At 33.6% G+C, this 13,517-nt stretch overlaps 1 protein-coding gene across 1 annotated transcript; it reads left to right on the top strand.

Moving 5' to 3' along the window:
• The first annotated feature begins 1,412 nt into the window (after window positions 1-1,412).
• On the top strand, window positions 1,413-7,857 carry myl9a (myosin, light chain 9a, regulatory). The gene is made up of 4 exons (XM_016439903.1): window positions 1,413-1,554; window positions 2,349-2,555; window positions 3,350-3,511; window positions 7,247-7,857. The coding sequence occupies exons 2-4, from the start codon at window positions 2,369-2,371 to the stop codon at window positions 7,420-7,422; spliced, it is 525 nt and encodes a 174-aa protein (XP_016295389.1). The 5' UTR covers window positions 1,413-1,554; window positions 2,349-2,368; the 3' UTR covers window positions 7,423-7,857.
• Window positions 7,858-13,517: the final 5,660 nt, after the last annotated feature.

Genomic DNA, 13,517 nt, shown 5'->3' with positions numbered 1-13,517 from the left:
ATATATATATATATATACACATACATATATATATATATACACATACATATATATACACACACATATATATATACATATATATATACACATACATATATATATATATAAATACGAATATAAATTAAACGTTTTCCCTAATTTGTGAATCACTTTGGACAAACATTTAGATTTGGATAAACATGAGAACATTAGAGAATAATTATATTGGAAAAAGTATTATTGATGCCTAATTCTGAGTCCTGCAGTGTTCAAGTCATCCTAAACATGTCAGCGATGATATATTGGATATTTTACAAAATTAAAACATCTAAAACCTTTAAGCTTTATGTACAATATTTGTTTTATATTAGGTTTTGACACAATAATTGTTTCTCGTGTTATTTAGTCTAATATGAAAAGTGTATACACTTAAATTGATGTTCCATCTAGACAGAAACTTTCTTACCCAAAGATGTATAAGAAACGTTGTATAAGCAAAAACTATAAATAAATTAGATTAAAATAAATACATAATAAAAAAATAAAACATTTAAAATAAATATTTTTGTTTAAAAACATTCATTTACGTAATACATCTTACAACACAAATTGAAAATATTTTAAAATAAACAAATAACAGATTAAATAAATAACAAAAAATAGATTAAAATAAACAAATTGCATTAAAATAAATAAATACAATTTCGATTAGAATAAATTAGATTAAATTAAATAAGGATACAATAAACATTTGATTTAAATAAATAATATACGTATACGAGTACAGTACAGAACTTAATAGAATCTAAATATTTTCCAAATAATATTTAAGTGTCTTTATACACAATGTCCCATTGACATGGTGTATGGTGTCCCATACTCAGACTTTACTTTATGCTCACGAACAAACATGTCAAATACTGTGACCTTTTGTAATATAATGCATTGGTTTAAAATACTACACTTGCAAAATTGCATTATTGATTTATTTAACCTATTTTACACATTTATTTATTACTATTTAAACACTGCTTGCAGCAGAGACATTTCTATAGCTCTAGATTTTTCTATGGGAATGATAAAATCCATTTATTCATGTATATAAATATTCGAGAAGAAGACGAAGAGCGATAACTATATCACACGCTACCAAGCCAGCAGCTCATAAATTTGCATCATTTTTCCTATAATGCAAAACCCTCAGCCGGGCCTGAAGTGACCTGGAGAAAGCCGCCCCGTGCTGGTCTTCATCTGCACTGCCTGCCAAAGGAAATGTTTCTCTTGTGCTGCATACCAAGTCATTTATTTGCTAAATAAGGCCTCCTTCTGGCCATTGTGAAAACGCTCTGCTGTTTCTCAGGATATGCAAGGCCTGCCGCTCTCAGATTCCTTTGCCTTGTATGGCTAAAGGCTCCAGACGCGCCCGGCTGTGGGATGCTGACCTTATTGGCCGGCTCAGGAACAGGGAGGTGTGGAGAAACGCCTGAAAAACCAAACAAACTTCCCTTCAGCCCAGCAGAGGAACAGACCCAATGCACACAGACGTTCTCTAACCCCTTTCCACAGAAAAACAAGGTACAGTTACTTTAAGAATGGCTAATCATTGTTGGCTTTGTTAATGGATATAATACAGTTTCAGTTTTAACTTCTGAACAGGTTGATTTTGTAAATGTCCCAGGGCAGAGTAAATGATAGTTTCAAAACAGTTCATTTATTTGATATTTTACATTTGAAAATATGTAAAGTCTAATTCGACATCTGTAAATAACAATTAAATAAATAATAATAATTTTTTTCGCTTTTACTACCTTAATTTAATTGGACGTGGTGTGACATGAATTATTTTCAGTATAAATATTCCATGTAGTCTTTTTAATTCTGTACTTTTAGAAGAATGACAAAAAATGGCATTGCTCCAAAAATAAATATTTTACATTTACATTTACATAATACATCTTACAACACAAATTGAAAATATTTTAAAATAAACAAATAACAGATTAAATAAATAACAAAAAATAGATTAAAATAAACAAATTGCATTAAAATAAATAAATAAAATCTAGACTAGAATAAATAAATTAGATTAAAATAAATAAGGATACAATAAACATTTGATTTAAATAATTAATACATCTACGAGTATAGTACAGAACTTAATAGAATCTAAATATTTTCCAAATAATATTTAAGTGTCTTTATACACAATGTCCCATTGACATTGTCTTTTTAATTCATGTAGTCTTTTTAATTCTGTACTTTTAGAAGAATTACGAAAAATGGCATTGCTCCATGGTATTGTGCGTTGTCCTCCAGACTGCGATAAGTCGACTCTAATGAATTTAATCTTTTATCTCTTCCTTCTGCAGAACCAAACCCTGCGGTCAGAATGTCTGCGGCCAAGCGTGCCAAAGGAAAGACCACAAAGAAGCGGCCGCAGAGGGCCACGTCCAACGTCTTCGCCATGTTCGACCAATCACAGATCCAGGAGTTCAAAGAAGCCTTCAACATGATCGATCAGAACAGAGACGGATTCATCGATAAAGAGGATCTACACGACATGCTGGCCTCTCTGGTCTATCTATCTATCTATCTATCTATCTATCTATTTATCTATCTATCGTTCTATCTGTCTGTCTGTCTGCGTAAATAATTATTTATTTGCTTAATTTTTTTTTAATTTTGATTTTGGGCTGAAATATGACTTAGTTTGTAAGATGAGGATTTGTAAGATTTATCCAATAATATCTTTGTGTGTGTGTGTGTGTGTGTGTGTGAGAGAGAGAGAGAGAGAGAGAGAGAGAGAGAGAGAGAGTGTAAATATTTTATTTATTTAAATAGGCTTAATTTTTAGTTTTGATTTTGTGCTGAAATATGACTTTAGATGACATTTTGTAAGAATAATATTTTTTGCATAAATATGTTGTATTTGTAAGTATATATACAGTATATATATATATGCAAAAAAGATTATTCTTACAAAATGTCATCTAAAGTCATGTATGTATTTTTTATGTATGTATGTATTCATCCATCCATTTGATTGATTGAGTGCTGAAATTTGACTTTAGTTTGTTAGATTAGGTTTTGTGAGATTCATCCAATAATATCCTTGTTTTTGTGTAATTATTTTATTTATTTAGAAAAACAAATCTTTTAATTTTGGACTGAAATATAACCTTAAGTTTCAACCAGCAATATCTTTTGCCAATAATATTCTGCAGGCCAAACTGCATGCAAAATATCTACCATTTATCTCCAACACACTGATATTGTTTTACCAACGCAAATTAAACGTGATGTAAGAGCAGGTTTAATGTGTGCATGCAAGAGCCGCCCTGCATCTGAGAGTTTATTCATGTTTCTCCAGGGAAGAACCCGTCTGACGAGTACCTGGAGGGAATGATGAGCGAAGCTCCTGGACCCATCAACTTCACCATGTTCCTCACCATGTTTGGAGAACGTCTGAACGGAACCGACCCTGAAGACGTCATACGAAACGCCTTCACATGCTTTGATGAAGATGCTTCTGGTACAGCCTCTGTTCTAACAGACAGACAGTGTGCTCAAGTGGGCTATCTCAAGCTAAATTAATAGATTTAAATGCATGTTTTGCTATAATTATGCCCTCATGAAGGTTACAGGATTGACTTGTGCCCAAAAGTCATAAATCTACAAGCTTCTCAGAAAGAGCATATTTTCTGTACAAAATCATAGTAACTAGGTTGATATTTTAAGATTTTCCCCTGACAAACATAACAAATGTAAGATAAACCCATTAAAAAAAACTATTTCTGAAATAGTTCATTATACATTAAAATGTAAAGCATAGGTTTAGGGCAGGGGTCGGCAACTCTTTCATCCGGGGGACGTGTGGGGGACGTGTTCCCCTGATTTGAATAAAACCTAAACTCTTCCCCTGCACTTTTTTCGGACAACATAGCTGTTTTCAAGGGCCAGTGTGAATAAATCTAGATTTGATATTGTTTTACCAACGCAAATTAAACGTGATGTAAGAGCAGGTTTAATGTGTGCATGCAAGAGCCGCCCTGCATCTGAGAGTTTATTCATGTTTCTCCAGGGAAGAACCCGTCTGACGAGTACCTGGAGGGAATGATGAGCGAAGCTCCTGGACCCATCAACTTCACCATGTTCCTCACCATGTTTGGAGAACGTCTGAACGGAACCGACCCTGAAGACGTCATACGAAACGCCTTCACATGCTTTGATGAAGATGCTTCTGGTACAGCCTCTGTTCTAACAGACAGACAGTGTGCTCAAGTGGGCTATCTCAAGCTAAATTAATAGATTTAAATGCATGTTTTGCTATAATTATGCCCTCATGAAGGTTACAGGATTGACTTGTGCCCAAAAGTCATAAATCTACAAGCTTCTCAGAAAGAGCATATTTTCTGTACAAAATCATAGTAACTAGGTTGATATTTTAAGATTTTCCCCTGACAAACATAACAAATGTAAGATAAACCCATTAAAAAAAACTATTTCTGAAATAGTTCATTATACATTAAAATGTAAAGCATAGGTTTAGGGCAGGGGTCGGCAACTCTTTCATCCGGGGGACGTGTGGGGGACGTGTTCCCCTGATTTGAATAAAACCTAAACTCTTCCCCTGCACTTTTTTCGGACAACATAGCTGTTTTCAAGTGCCAGTGTGAATAAATCTAGATTTAAATTAAAAGAGACAAGATAGTCACATCGTTTTGGATACATTTTATTCTTATCCAAACTGATGTGAACATTACGGAGCGCTCAACACTCTCCTGCAGTGTCTGTTTCATTCAAACTCAGAAAGTCCAAAACTGACTCATAGAAGTAATAATAACTTTTGATGTGCCAGGAAATCCCTAATATGGACAAAGGCATCCAGCTATCGCTGTAGAAGCTGCATAACAAGCATAAACCATAACTGATGAAACGTGAACACAATAAACGATTGCAACAATATATGGTTTATGTGTGTTTTTCAAGTCTTCTCCGGGTAATAAAGTAAATAAATGATACAGTGCTAACTGACATAGCATTTATTACATTACAGAAGCTATAAAATATATTTTCAGTCTTATTCTGTGATAAAAATGGAAAAAGTGTTTGTCGTATATAAACCAATCATAATCATAAATTGTCGTTAGGAAAATATATATCAAAAATGTTATAGAATACAAATTATTGGTTATTGTCCAGCAGTGTATTTTATTTCTTAGCCAATTAAAAGACATAAGAAACGTTTTTTTTTGTCAATTAGACAAACATACATAAATAAATATTATTATTATTATACATTTGAAATTTCTGTCCCCCTCACTTCTGAAATGATTGCTACGTCCCTGCCCTGTAACATAACTGAAAATAAAACTTTAGCTATATGCTGTGTTATCTTCATTTAGAGATCAAATAGGTTTTGTGGCTCCACGTGAATTTTATTCGGTGGGAAAGGGGCCAAAATGGCTCTTTTGAAGGTTGCAGACCCCTGGTTTAGGGTATTGAGTTAAATTATATATACAGTGTGTGTTTATATATATATATATATATATATATACACACATACACACACACACACACACATTTTTACAAATATTTCATTACCTTAAACAGGGTTATTATAGGTTTTATAAATCATTTATCATGCTTTTTTAGTTCAATTTGATGTACTAAAATAGCTAAAAAAAAAAAAAAATATATATATATATAGACATTTAAAAAATGACAAAAACAATCAAATTAATAAAAATGTTACTAAAATTAAAATATGATATTATGATATTATGAAAAAATATATTAATAAAAACTATAATAGTATTTCAATGATACAGACTAAAAAAGCATTATCATGCCACGAAAAAAATAATAATAAATAAAATTAAAATTAAATACATTAATTGGATTTTTGCTGATCTGTTTAGAAAGTTGTTTATATTATTATACACAGCAAAATCCCCAGAGTTAAATCAACTCTGCTCAGAGTACATATTTTCCCAATCGACAGTGTTAAAGTAACACTGAAGCCGAGTTAAAGTTAATGGGATGATTAAGCAATTAATTAATTGATGAGTGAGCATTAGTAAAGAAATGTTGAAGATGAACAACTACTGCTCAGGCTTTTAGACATGAAAACATATCACAAAATCCTTAACAGTGGTAACTCTGCTTCAGTGTTACTTTAACACTCTGTAGATTGGGAAAATATGTACTCTGAGCAGAGTTGATTTAACTCTGGGGATTAGTTAAATTTGATGTACTAAAATAGCTAAAAAAAAAAAAAAATATATATATATATAGACATTTAAAAAATGACAAAAACAATCAAATTAATAAAAATGTTACTAAAATTAAAATATGATATTATGATATTATGAAAAAATATATTAATAAAAACTATAATAGTATTTCAATGATACAGACTAAAAAAGCATTATCATGCCACGAAAAAAATAATAATAAATAAAATTAAAATTAAATACATTAATTGGATTTTTGCTGATCTGTTTAGAAAGTTGTTTATATTATTATACACAGCAAAATCCCCAGAGTTAAATCAACTCTGCGAACCTGCAAAAGATACAAACCATCAGTACTCCGATAAGAACCCATGAATCATTCACTGTGTTGATACTCACCTGCATTTACCTCACCCGTTCCATTCCTCTGCAAATCCTGTCAATAAACCATCTTGTTTTGCACTTACCTGTTGTTTCCGGCCTTGATTTGTGACAATTACTGCTTTTACTGTATTTTTGATGAAATTATTGCAGCTTTGGTAAACATAAGACAGACCGCAAACTATTGAATGGTACACAGCAAAATCCCCAGAGTTAAATCAACTCTGCTCAGAGTACATATTTTCCCAATCGACAGTGTTAAAGTAACACTGAAGCCGAGTTAAAGTTAATGGGATGATTAAGCAATTAATTAATTGATGAGTGAGCATTAGTAAAGAAATGTTGAAGATGAACAACTACTGCTCAGGCTTTTAGACATGAAAACATATCACAAAATCCTTAACAGTGGTAACTCTGCTTCAGTGTTACTTTAACACTCTGTAGATTGGGAAAATATGTACTCTGAGCAGAGTTGATTTAACTCTGATGCTCATCAAAAAAATGCCATCAGCTGTTCATAGTCAGAAATTTTTATCCATGTTTGAAAGACACAAACGGCACCTGTTTTTCTTATTCATGACTCAGAGACATCTTAAGTGGTTGTGATCTTCACATATAAGAAACTGAACCTTTTCTGCCGTCTGTAACAGGTTTCATCCATGAGGACCATCTCCGCGAGCTGCTGACCACCATGGGGGATCGTTTCACAGATGAAGAAGTGGATGAGCTCTTCCGCGAGGCGCCGATCGACAAGAAAGGAAACTTCAACTACATGGAGTTCACTCGCATCCTTAAACACGGAGCCAAAGACAAGGACGACATATAAAAACCAGCACCAGCTCCATTCAGCGTCTTATTATATACGTGCAGATCCTTTATATCCAATGCTACTGATGATCCAACACTTCAGTCTTTTTTTGAGACAACAAGAATCCACATTGCAATGCACTAGAAACCATTCAAAACGCCTTACCATATCACACTGGCAAGTGTTACATGTGCGAACATACTTTAGATCCAGTATTTGATCTGTTTTCTGTCTTTCTATCTCCAGATAAAATCACCTGTGTAAGTTATCAGAGACTGGAGCAGATATTTGCGCTCAGCGTAGATCTACAGAAGCCATTCTTTGAAGTCCAAAAACACCCTTTAACATTTATTCATACATTACCAAATAAGTGCTAAGAAATTGAATTAATTCGCAATTAGCATTGTTTAAAATAAAGATGATTTTACACTTTCTTTACTGTTTACTGTGTAATTTCTGCACACAAATCATCATACAAAATGCACTCAAATAAAAAGCCAATCTTGGTTTCCTGGCTTTTATGAGCAATAGTTCACCCAAAAATGGAAATTCACTAAAAATGTGCTCACCCTCAGGCCATCCAAGATGTAGATGAGTTTGTTTCTTCATCAGATTTGGAGAAATGTAGCATTGCATTACTTGCTCAGCAATGGATCCTCTGCAGTGAATGGGTGCCGTCAGAATGAGAGTCCAAACAGCTGATAAAAACATCACAATAACCCACACCACTCCAGTCCATCAGTTAATGGCTTGAGAAGCCAAAAGCTGCATATTTTTAAGAAACAAATCCATCATTGAGGCATTTTAACTTCAAACTGCATTTCCTGCTAAAATATAAGTCCATAATCCATAGGGCTTTCTCCTATAACATGAACATTATAAAAACAATCTCAAAGAACAAACATCACATCAGTTGTATTTCTGTGTTCTTGTTAAATTAAACTTTATTTTGATTGTAAAAAGAAATATTCCCACAACAATCCTACAACCTACAGAGTGTACCGTTGTATAGCTATATTACTTTAAAACATGTCCTGAAAAATAATAGCCATCAATGATATCTATAGTAAATCTCTCTTTCTCAGGACTCTGGAGATGTAAGAATGAGATTTGGGCCTGTATGCATATTGAATTCTCTGATCCAAGATCAGATTCCATGTGTTTGTTCTTATACTGGTCACAATATTGCTCAAAAACAGAACCAAACTCACATGTGATTCATCAGTGTTAAACCAACCGCTTTCTAATTGATCGTAATTTAACACGGTCCATAAAAATACAATAAAGGCTTAAAACTTTTTAATGAAGTCTCTCTTTTTTTCTTTTTTAACAAGTGCTCAGTTACACTCTAAAAAATGCTGGGTTAAAAAGGGACAAACCCAGCTATTGGGTTGTTTTGACCCAGCGGTTGGATTGTTTTGAACCCAACTGCTGGGTCAAAACAACCCAATAGCTGGGTTTGTCCCTTTTTAACCCAGCGCTGGGTTATATTTAACCCAGCATTTTTTAGAGTGTACCTATCGTAAATTTGTCCATGACTTCCCATAAAAAACAGCATTTTTCCGTTGTAAACTTTAAAAATAGATGAATCCAAAAGGAATGTTTAATCCCAAACATGTTGAAGATTAGCTGACAGGCTGTTGATTCATTAAACAATATGCTAATTTCCCACAAAAAGACATTTATTCAGTATAGTGAAGCCTCTCCTCCATTGACATCCATTCAAAAAGGACATCTGGTCTTTCTTCCCTGCGTACTGCAGCATTAGACTTGTTTTGCAAACTTGAGGTTTGCCTTAAAGGGACAGTTCACCACAAAATGAAAATTACCCCCATAATTTACTCACCCTTAAGACATCCTAGGTTTATATGACTTTCTTCTTTCAGACGAATACAATCGGAGTTATGTTAAAAAACGTCCTGGCTCTTCCAAGCTTTATAATGGCAGTGAATGGGTGTTGAGATTCAATAGTCAAATAGAAGTCCAATAAAACTGCGACAATCCATCATAAAAAAAAAACACACATCGATTCTCTTCAGGAGGCCTTTAATAAACCACCGGAGTTGTGTGGGACACTTTTTATGATGGATGGATGCACTTTATTGGACCTTTTTTGGATTTGTGAAAAAATATTAGAATAGAATGAAATTATTTACTTCTCTTCCCACCACTTTGTCCAAAATGACATCACTTCCAGTGTGTTGCATTTTGTAATGGGGAGAAATCATGCAGTAATTTTAGCTACACTGTTAAATAGTAAATTGAATTAAAAAAAGTTAATTAAATGCATATTTTTATCTATATTAAATTCATCATATCAATATTTTAAAACTATGACAACTATAAGAACGCTGTTTATCACTAAAGCAGTTGATTTAACACTGGTGATTCACTCTAAACACAAACAAAAGTGCAATAAACAAGCTGATGGTTGAACAAACACAAGATGACATGTATGAAAGCATCCGTACAGGCCCTCACCATCAAGCTCGGACACAGAGAATATGTCTCTCCAAAGTTAGCATAAAAACAATGACAATGTGAAATACATTTGATTTGTGTCCATTAGCATCTGACACAACGGTGCACATATATATGTTCAACAACGTCCTTCAATTAAATCTGAGGCATCACCTGTTGAAAAAAGGAAAGAAAAGCAAATAAAATAAAATAAAAATAAATAAAATAAAATAAATATACAAAGGCAGGCGGGATGTCCATTGAAAGTCTGTGTGTTGAGTCCAATGTAGCCCTATTAAGATCTGATGGGTTTGAGTTCATTGATGTTCAATCGGAAGCAAATAATCAATCCTTCCACAGGAACAGAAAGGCTTTAAGACTCTGATATTGCTATGACATGCAGAGTTCAGAGATTTGTGCTGAGTATCAGTATCTGTTGGAAAAGCAGGTCAGGTAACACGAGAACAGAAAAACATGTCAAAGATGAAGGAGAACAAACTGGCTGAATATGTGAGCGTTCACACGCCTGGACCGGATGATTGAGAAAACCACTTTTCATCAAACAAACAGAAACATAAGGTGCTACTTTATTGCTCAAATCAATTGTGTGAAATCTTTGACGAATCTGGGCATTCTGAGCTGGGATTGGGCCAGAAATGTATTAAAAATGGATCAAATTCGTATCTGTAATAAAATGGCATGAAATCAATATACAACTTGAATGTGAATGGTTCAACTCTGCGTAACAAATGTGATCATGTTTAAATTCATGCAGAATTTACATTAAAATCAGAGCAGAAAATGTTTATGCTTCAGTAATTATTTGGAAATTATTCAATATTATTTATTCAATTCCTCTTCATTTTCTGGGTATTTTTATCTCCTGCCAAGAATTGAATCTTGAATGGGAAATTAATTAATAATTGGGCTTTCGCCACCAAAATGTTAACATAAGAGTGGCACGATTTGTAACTTGATTGTGCGAATCAACCTGTGGCAACAGTTGATATATAAGTGGCCCAAATCTGCAGAAAGAAAAAACGCAGACTTGGCTTTCTACTGTTTTTCAGCAGGGATGAACAGACCCCTCGCTCACACGCAATCTAATAATCCATTAATAATCAGATTGATGGCTCAGTCGGATTGCTCGATCCGATTATAAACAACAGTGGTACAGATCTATGTAATCTGTTAAATAGAAAATGATTAGCCATACATTTGATTTCAACTATGTTCTCAATCAGACTCAAAAAACATTGCGCACTTGCGCAGCACTGTGGTTCGTAACTTTATTAACACTTTACGAACTGATCAGGGGAGGAGACTTAATAGTTGCAAAATGTTTGCTAAAAAAGCATTTCAGACTCATTTTAAAATATGTGACCCTGGACCACAAAACCAGTCATAAGGGTACATTTTTTGAAATTGAGATGTATACATCATCTGAAAGCTGAATAAATAAGCTTTCCATTGATGTATGGTTTGTTAGGATAGGACAATATTTGGCCGAGATACAACTATTTGAAAATCTGGAATCTGAGGGTGCAAAAAAATCTAAATATTGAGAAAATCATCTTTAAAGTTGTCCAAATGAAGTTCTTAGCAATGCATGTTACTAATCAAAAATTAAGTTTTGATATATTTACGGTAGGAAATTTACAAAATATCTTCATGGAACATGATCTTTACTTAATATCCTAATGATTTTTGGCATAAAAGAAAAATCTATAATTTTGACCCATACAATGTATTTTTGGCTACTGCTACAAATATACCCCAGCGACTTAAGACTGCTTTTGTGCTCCAGGGTCACATATGTGAACAAGGGGAAAACGCCACTTATGCTCGCAGTTATTTTCTGGTGAACATACACCAAAATTTTGTTCGAAACAATGTAAATGAAACAAACAAAAGTTTAGGGTACATATAAACATTACTTTAAGAATGTAAAGTTGCATTAGATCCATTCGGATTGATGAAAATCAGTGCATGTAAAAATGTCTATAAAGTTTTCTGCTGTAGAACAAAAATTGAAAGGGAGAAAATACACACACACACACACACACAACTGGTCAAAAGTTTGGAATAATTGTTTTTTTTAATGATTAAAATTATCTTTCTGAAATCATTCTAATATGCTTATTTGCTGCTCTGATATATGCTGATTTCTGATAAATTAAAAAAAAAAAAAAAAAAAAAACGTACAAAACTCAGACTTTTACATCTTGTGCATCACAGTTTCCACGAAAATATTAAACCGCAAAAGCAGTCTTCAACCCGACAGGTAGTGTGTTCAGGGTGAGTCCAGGATGAAGAACTCCGTTCATGCCTCAGTCATCATCATCATATGAGCAAATGGAAGAGATGATCAATGTGACTCGTGTTCAGAGACTCATCTACATGTTGAATCCAAACTAAAGCAAGTCTGAACTTGATGCACCACACATACAGTGAAAATCAAGCTTCTGAAACATTCTTGTGAGCCAGCAGGAATCTTCAAGGTCTGATACAGAGGGAATGAACCTATGAAGACTCCTTCAGATCTGATGCATGTAAAGGAACAGTTCACTCAAACATAAACATTTGCTGCAAATGTTCTCACCCTCAGGCCATCCGAGATGTGGATGAGTTTGTTTTTTCATCAGAATAGATTTTTAGAAAGCATTATTATGGATTAGTGGCAACAGTTTGAGGTTAAAAAACATCTTGATGGATTTGTTTCTTACAAACAGACAGCTTTTCACTTCTCAAGATGTGACTGGAGTGGTGTGGATTATTGTGATGTTTTTATCAGCTGTTTGGACTCTCATTCTGACGGCACCCATTCACTGCAGAGCATCCATTGCTGAGACACTGATGCAATGCTGCCTTTCTCCAAATCTGATGAAGAAACAAACTCATCTACATCTTGGATAGGGCTGGGTAAAAAATATCGATATCTCGATATTAAGCGATTCTCATTTTTACAGAACTATATCGATTCTTAAATCCCAAGAATCGATTAGTCTAGCCTGTTTTCAGTTAATGGATGGAACACTGAAGGGTACTTCCCACCCAATATATCACAATAAGCATTGTGCTTTGGTACTTTTAATATGAAGCCTCAGTTCAACAGACGCAGCAGCGCGAGGCGCATGTGAACTGATCATCTCCTCCACATTAATACCAGTTTCAGCAGAAAATAAACATGACTAAACATTCGAAGGTGTTAAAAGAAAGAGTACAACTCTACAATCCGTAGCCTGTCTCATGTAATTGCTCAATCAGTGTTTCAGGCGCGCAAAGACGCCAATATAACGGCTTGTAAACAATGTGTCACGTAATGTCACATTTACCTCAGAAAAACATATTCGGTGACCATAAACTCATTAGTCAGCTAGAAAAATAAACTGTAGAGAGGGGCATTTTGCTTAATTTTTTTTTTTAAGATTTACTGTTCTTCAATGTTTAATTTGTGTTTGAATAAATCCATCAAGTTTTTATGACAGCCACCATTATGTTTATATTTAAAAACAAAACAAAAAACTAATTGAAGTAGAAATATTATGTAATTGTAACTTTATTGATTTAAAAACTTCATTGTGTAATTTTAACAAATCAGTCAATTTTAACCTTCAATGTTAAAGTAATGTAGTACCAACTGACTCTCATGT

Source organism: Sinocyclocheilus anshuiensis, unplaced genomic scaffold, assembly GCF_001515605.1.
Source record: "Sinocyclocheilus anshuiensis isolate Anshui unplaced genomic scaffold, SAMN03320099.WGS_v1.1 scaffold143, whole genome shotgun sequence".
Taxonomy (NCBI): domain Eukaryota; kingdom Metazoa; phylum Chordata; class Actinopteri; order Cypriniformes; family Cyprinidae; genus Sinocyclocheilus; species Sinocyclocheilus anshuiensis.
This window is presented reverse-complemented; position numbering and strand designations above follow the sequence as displayed.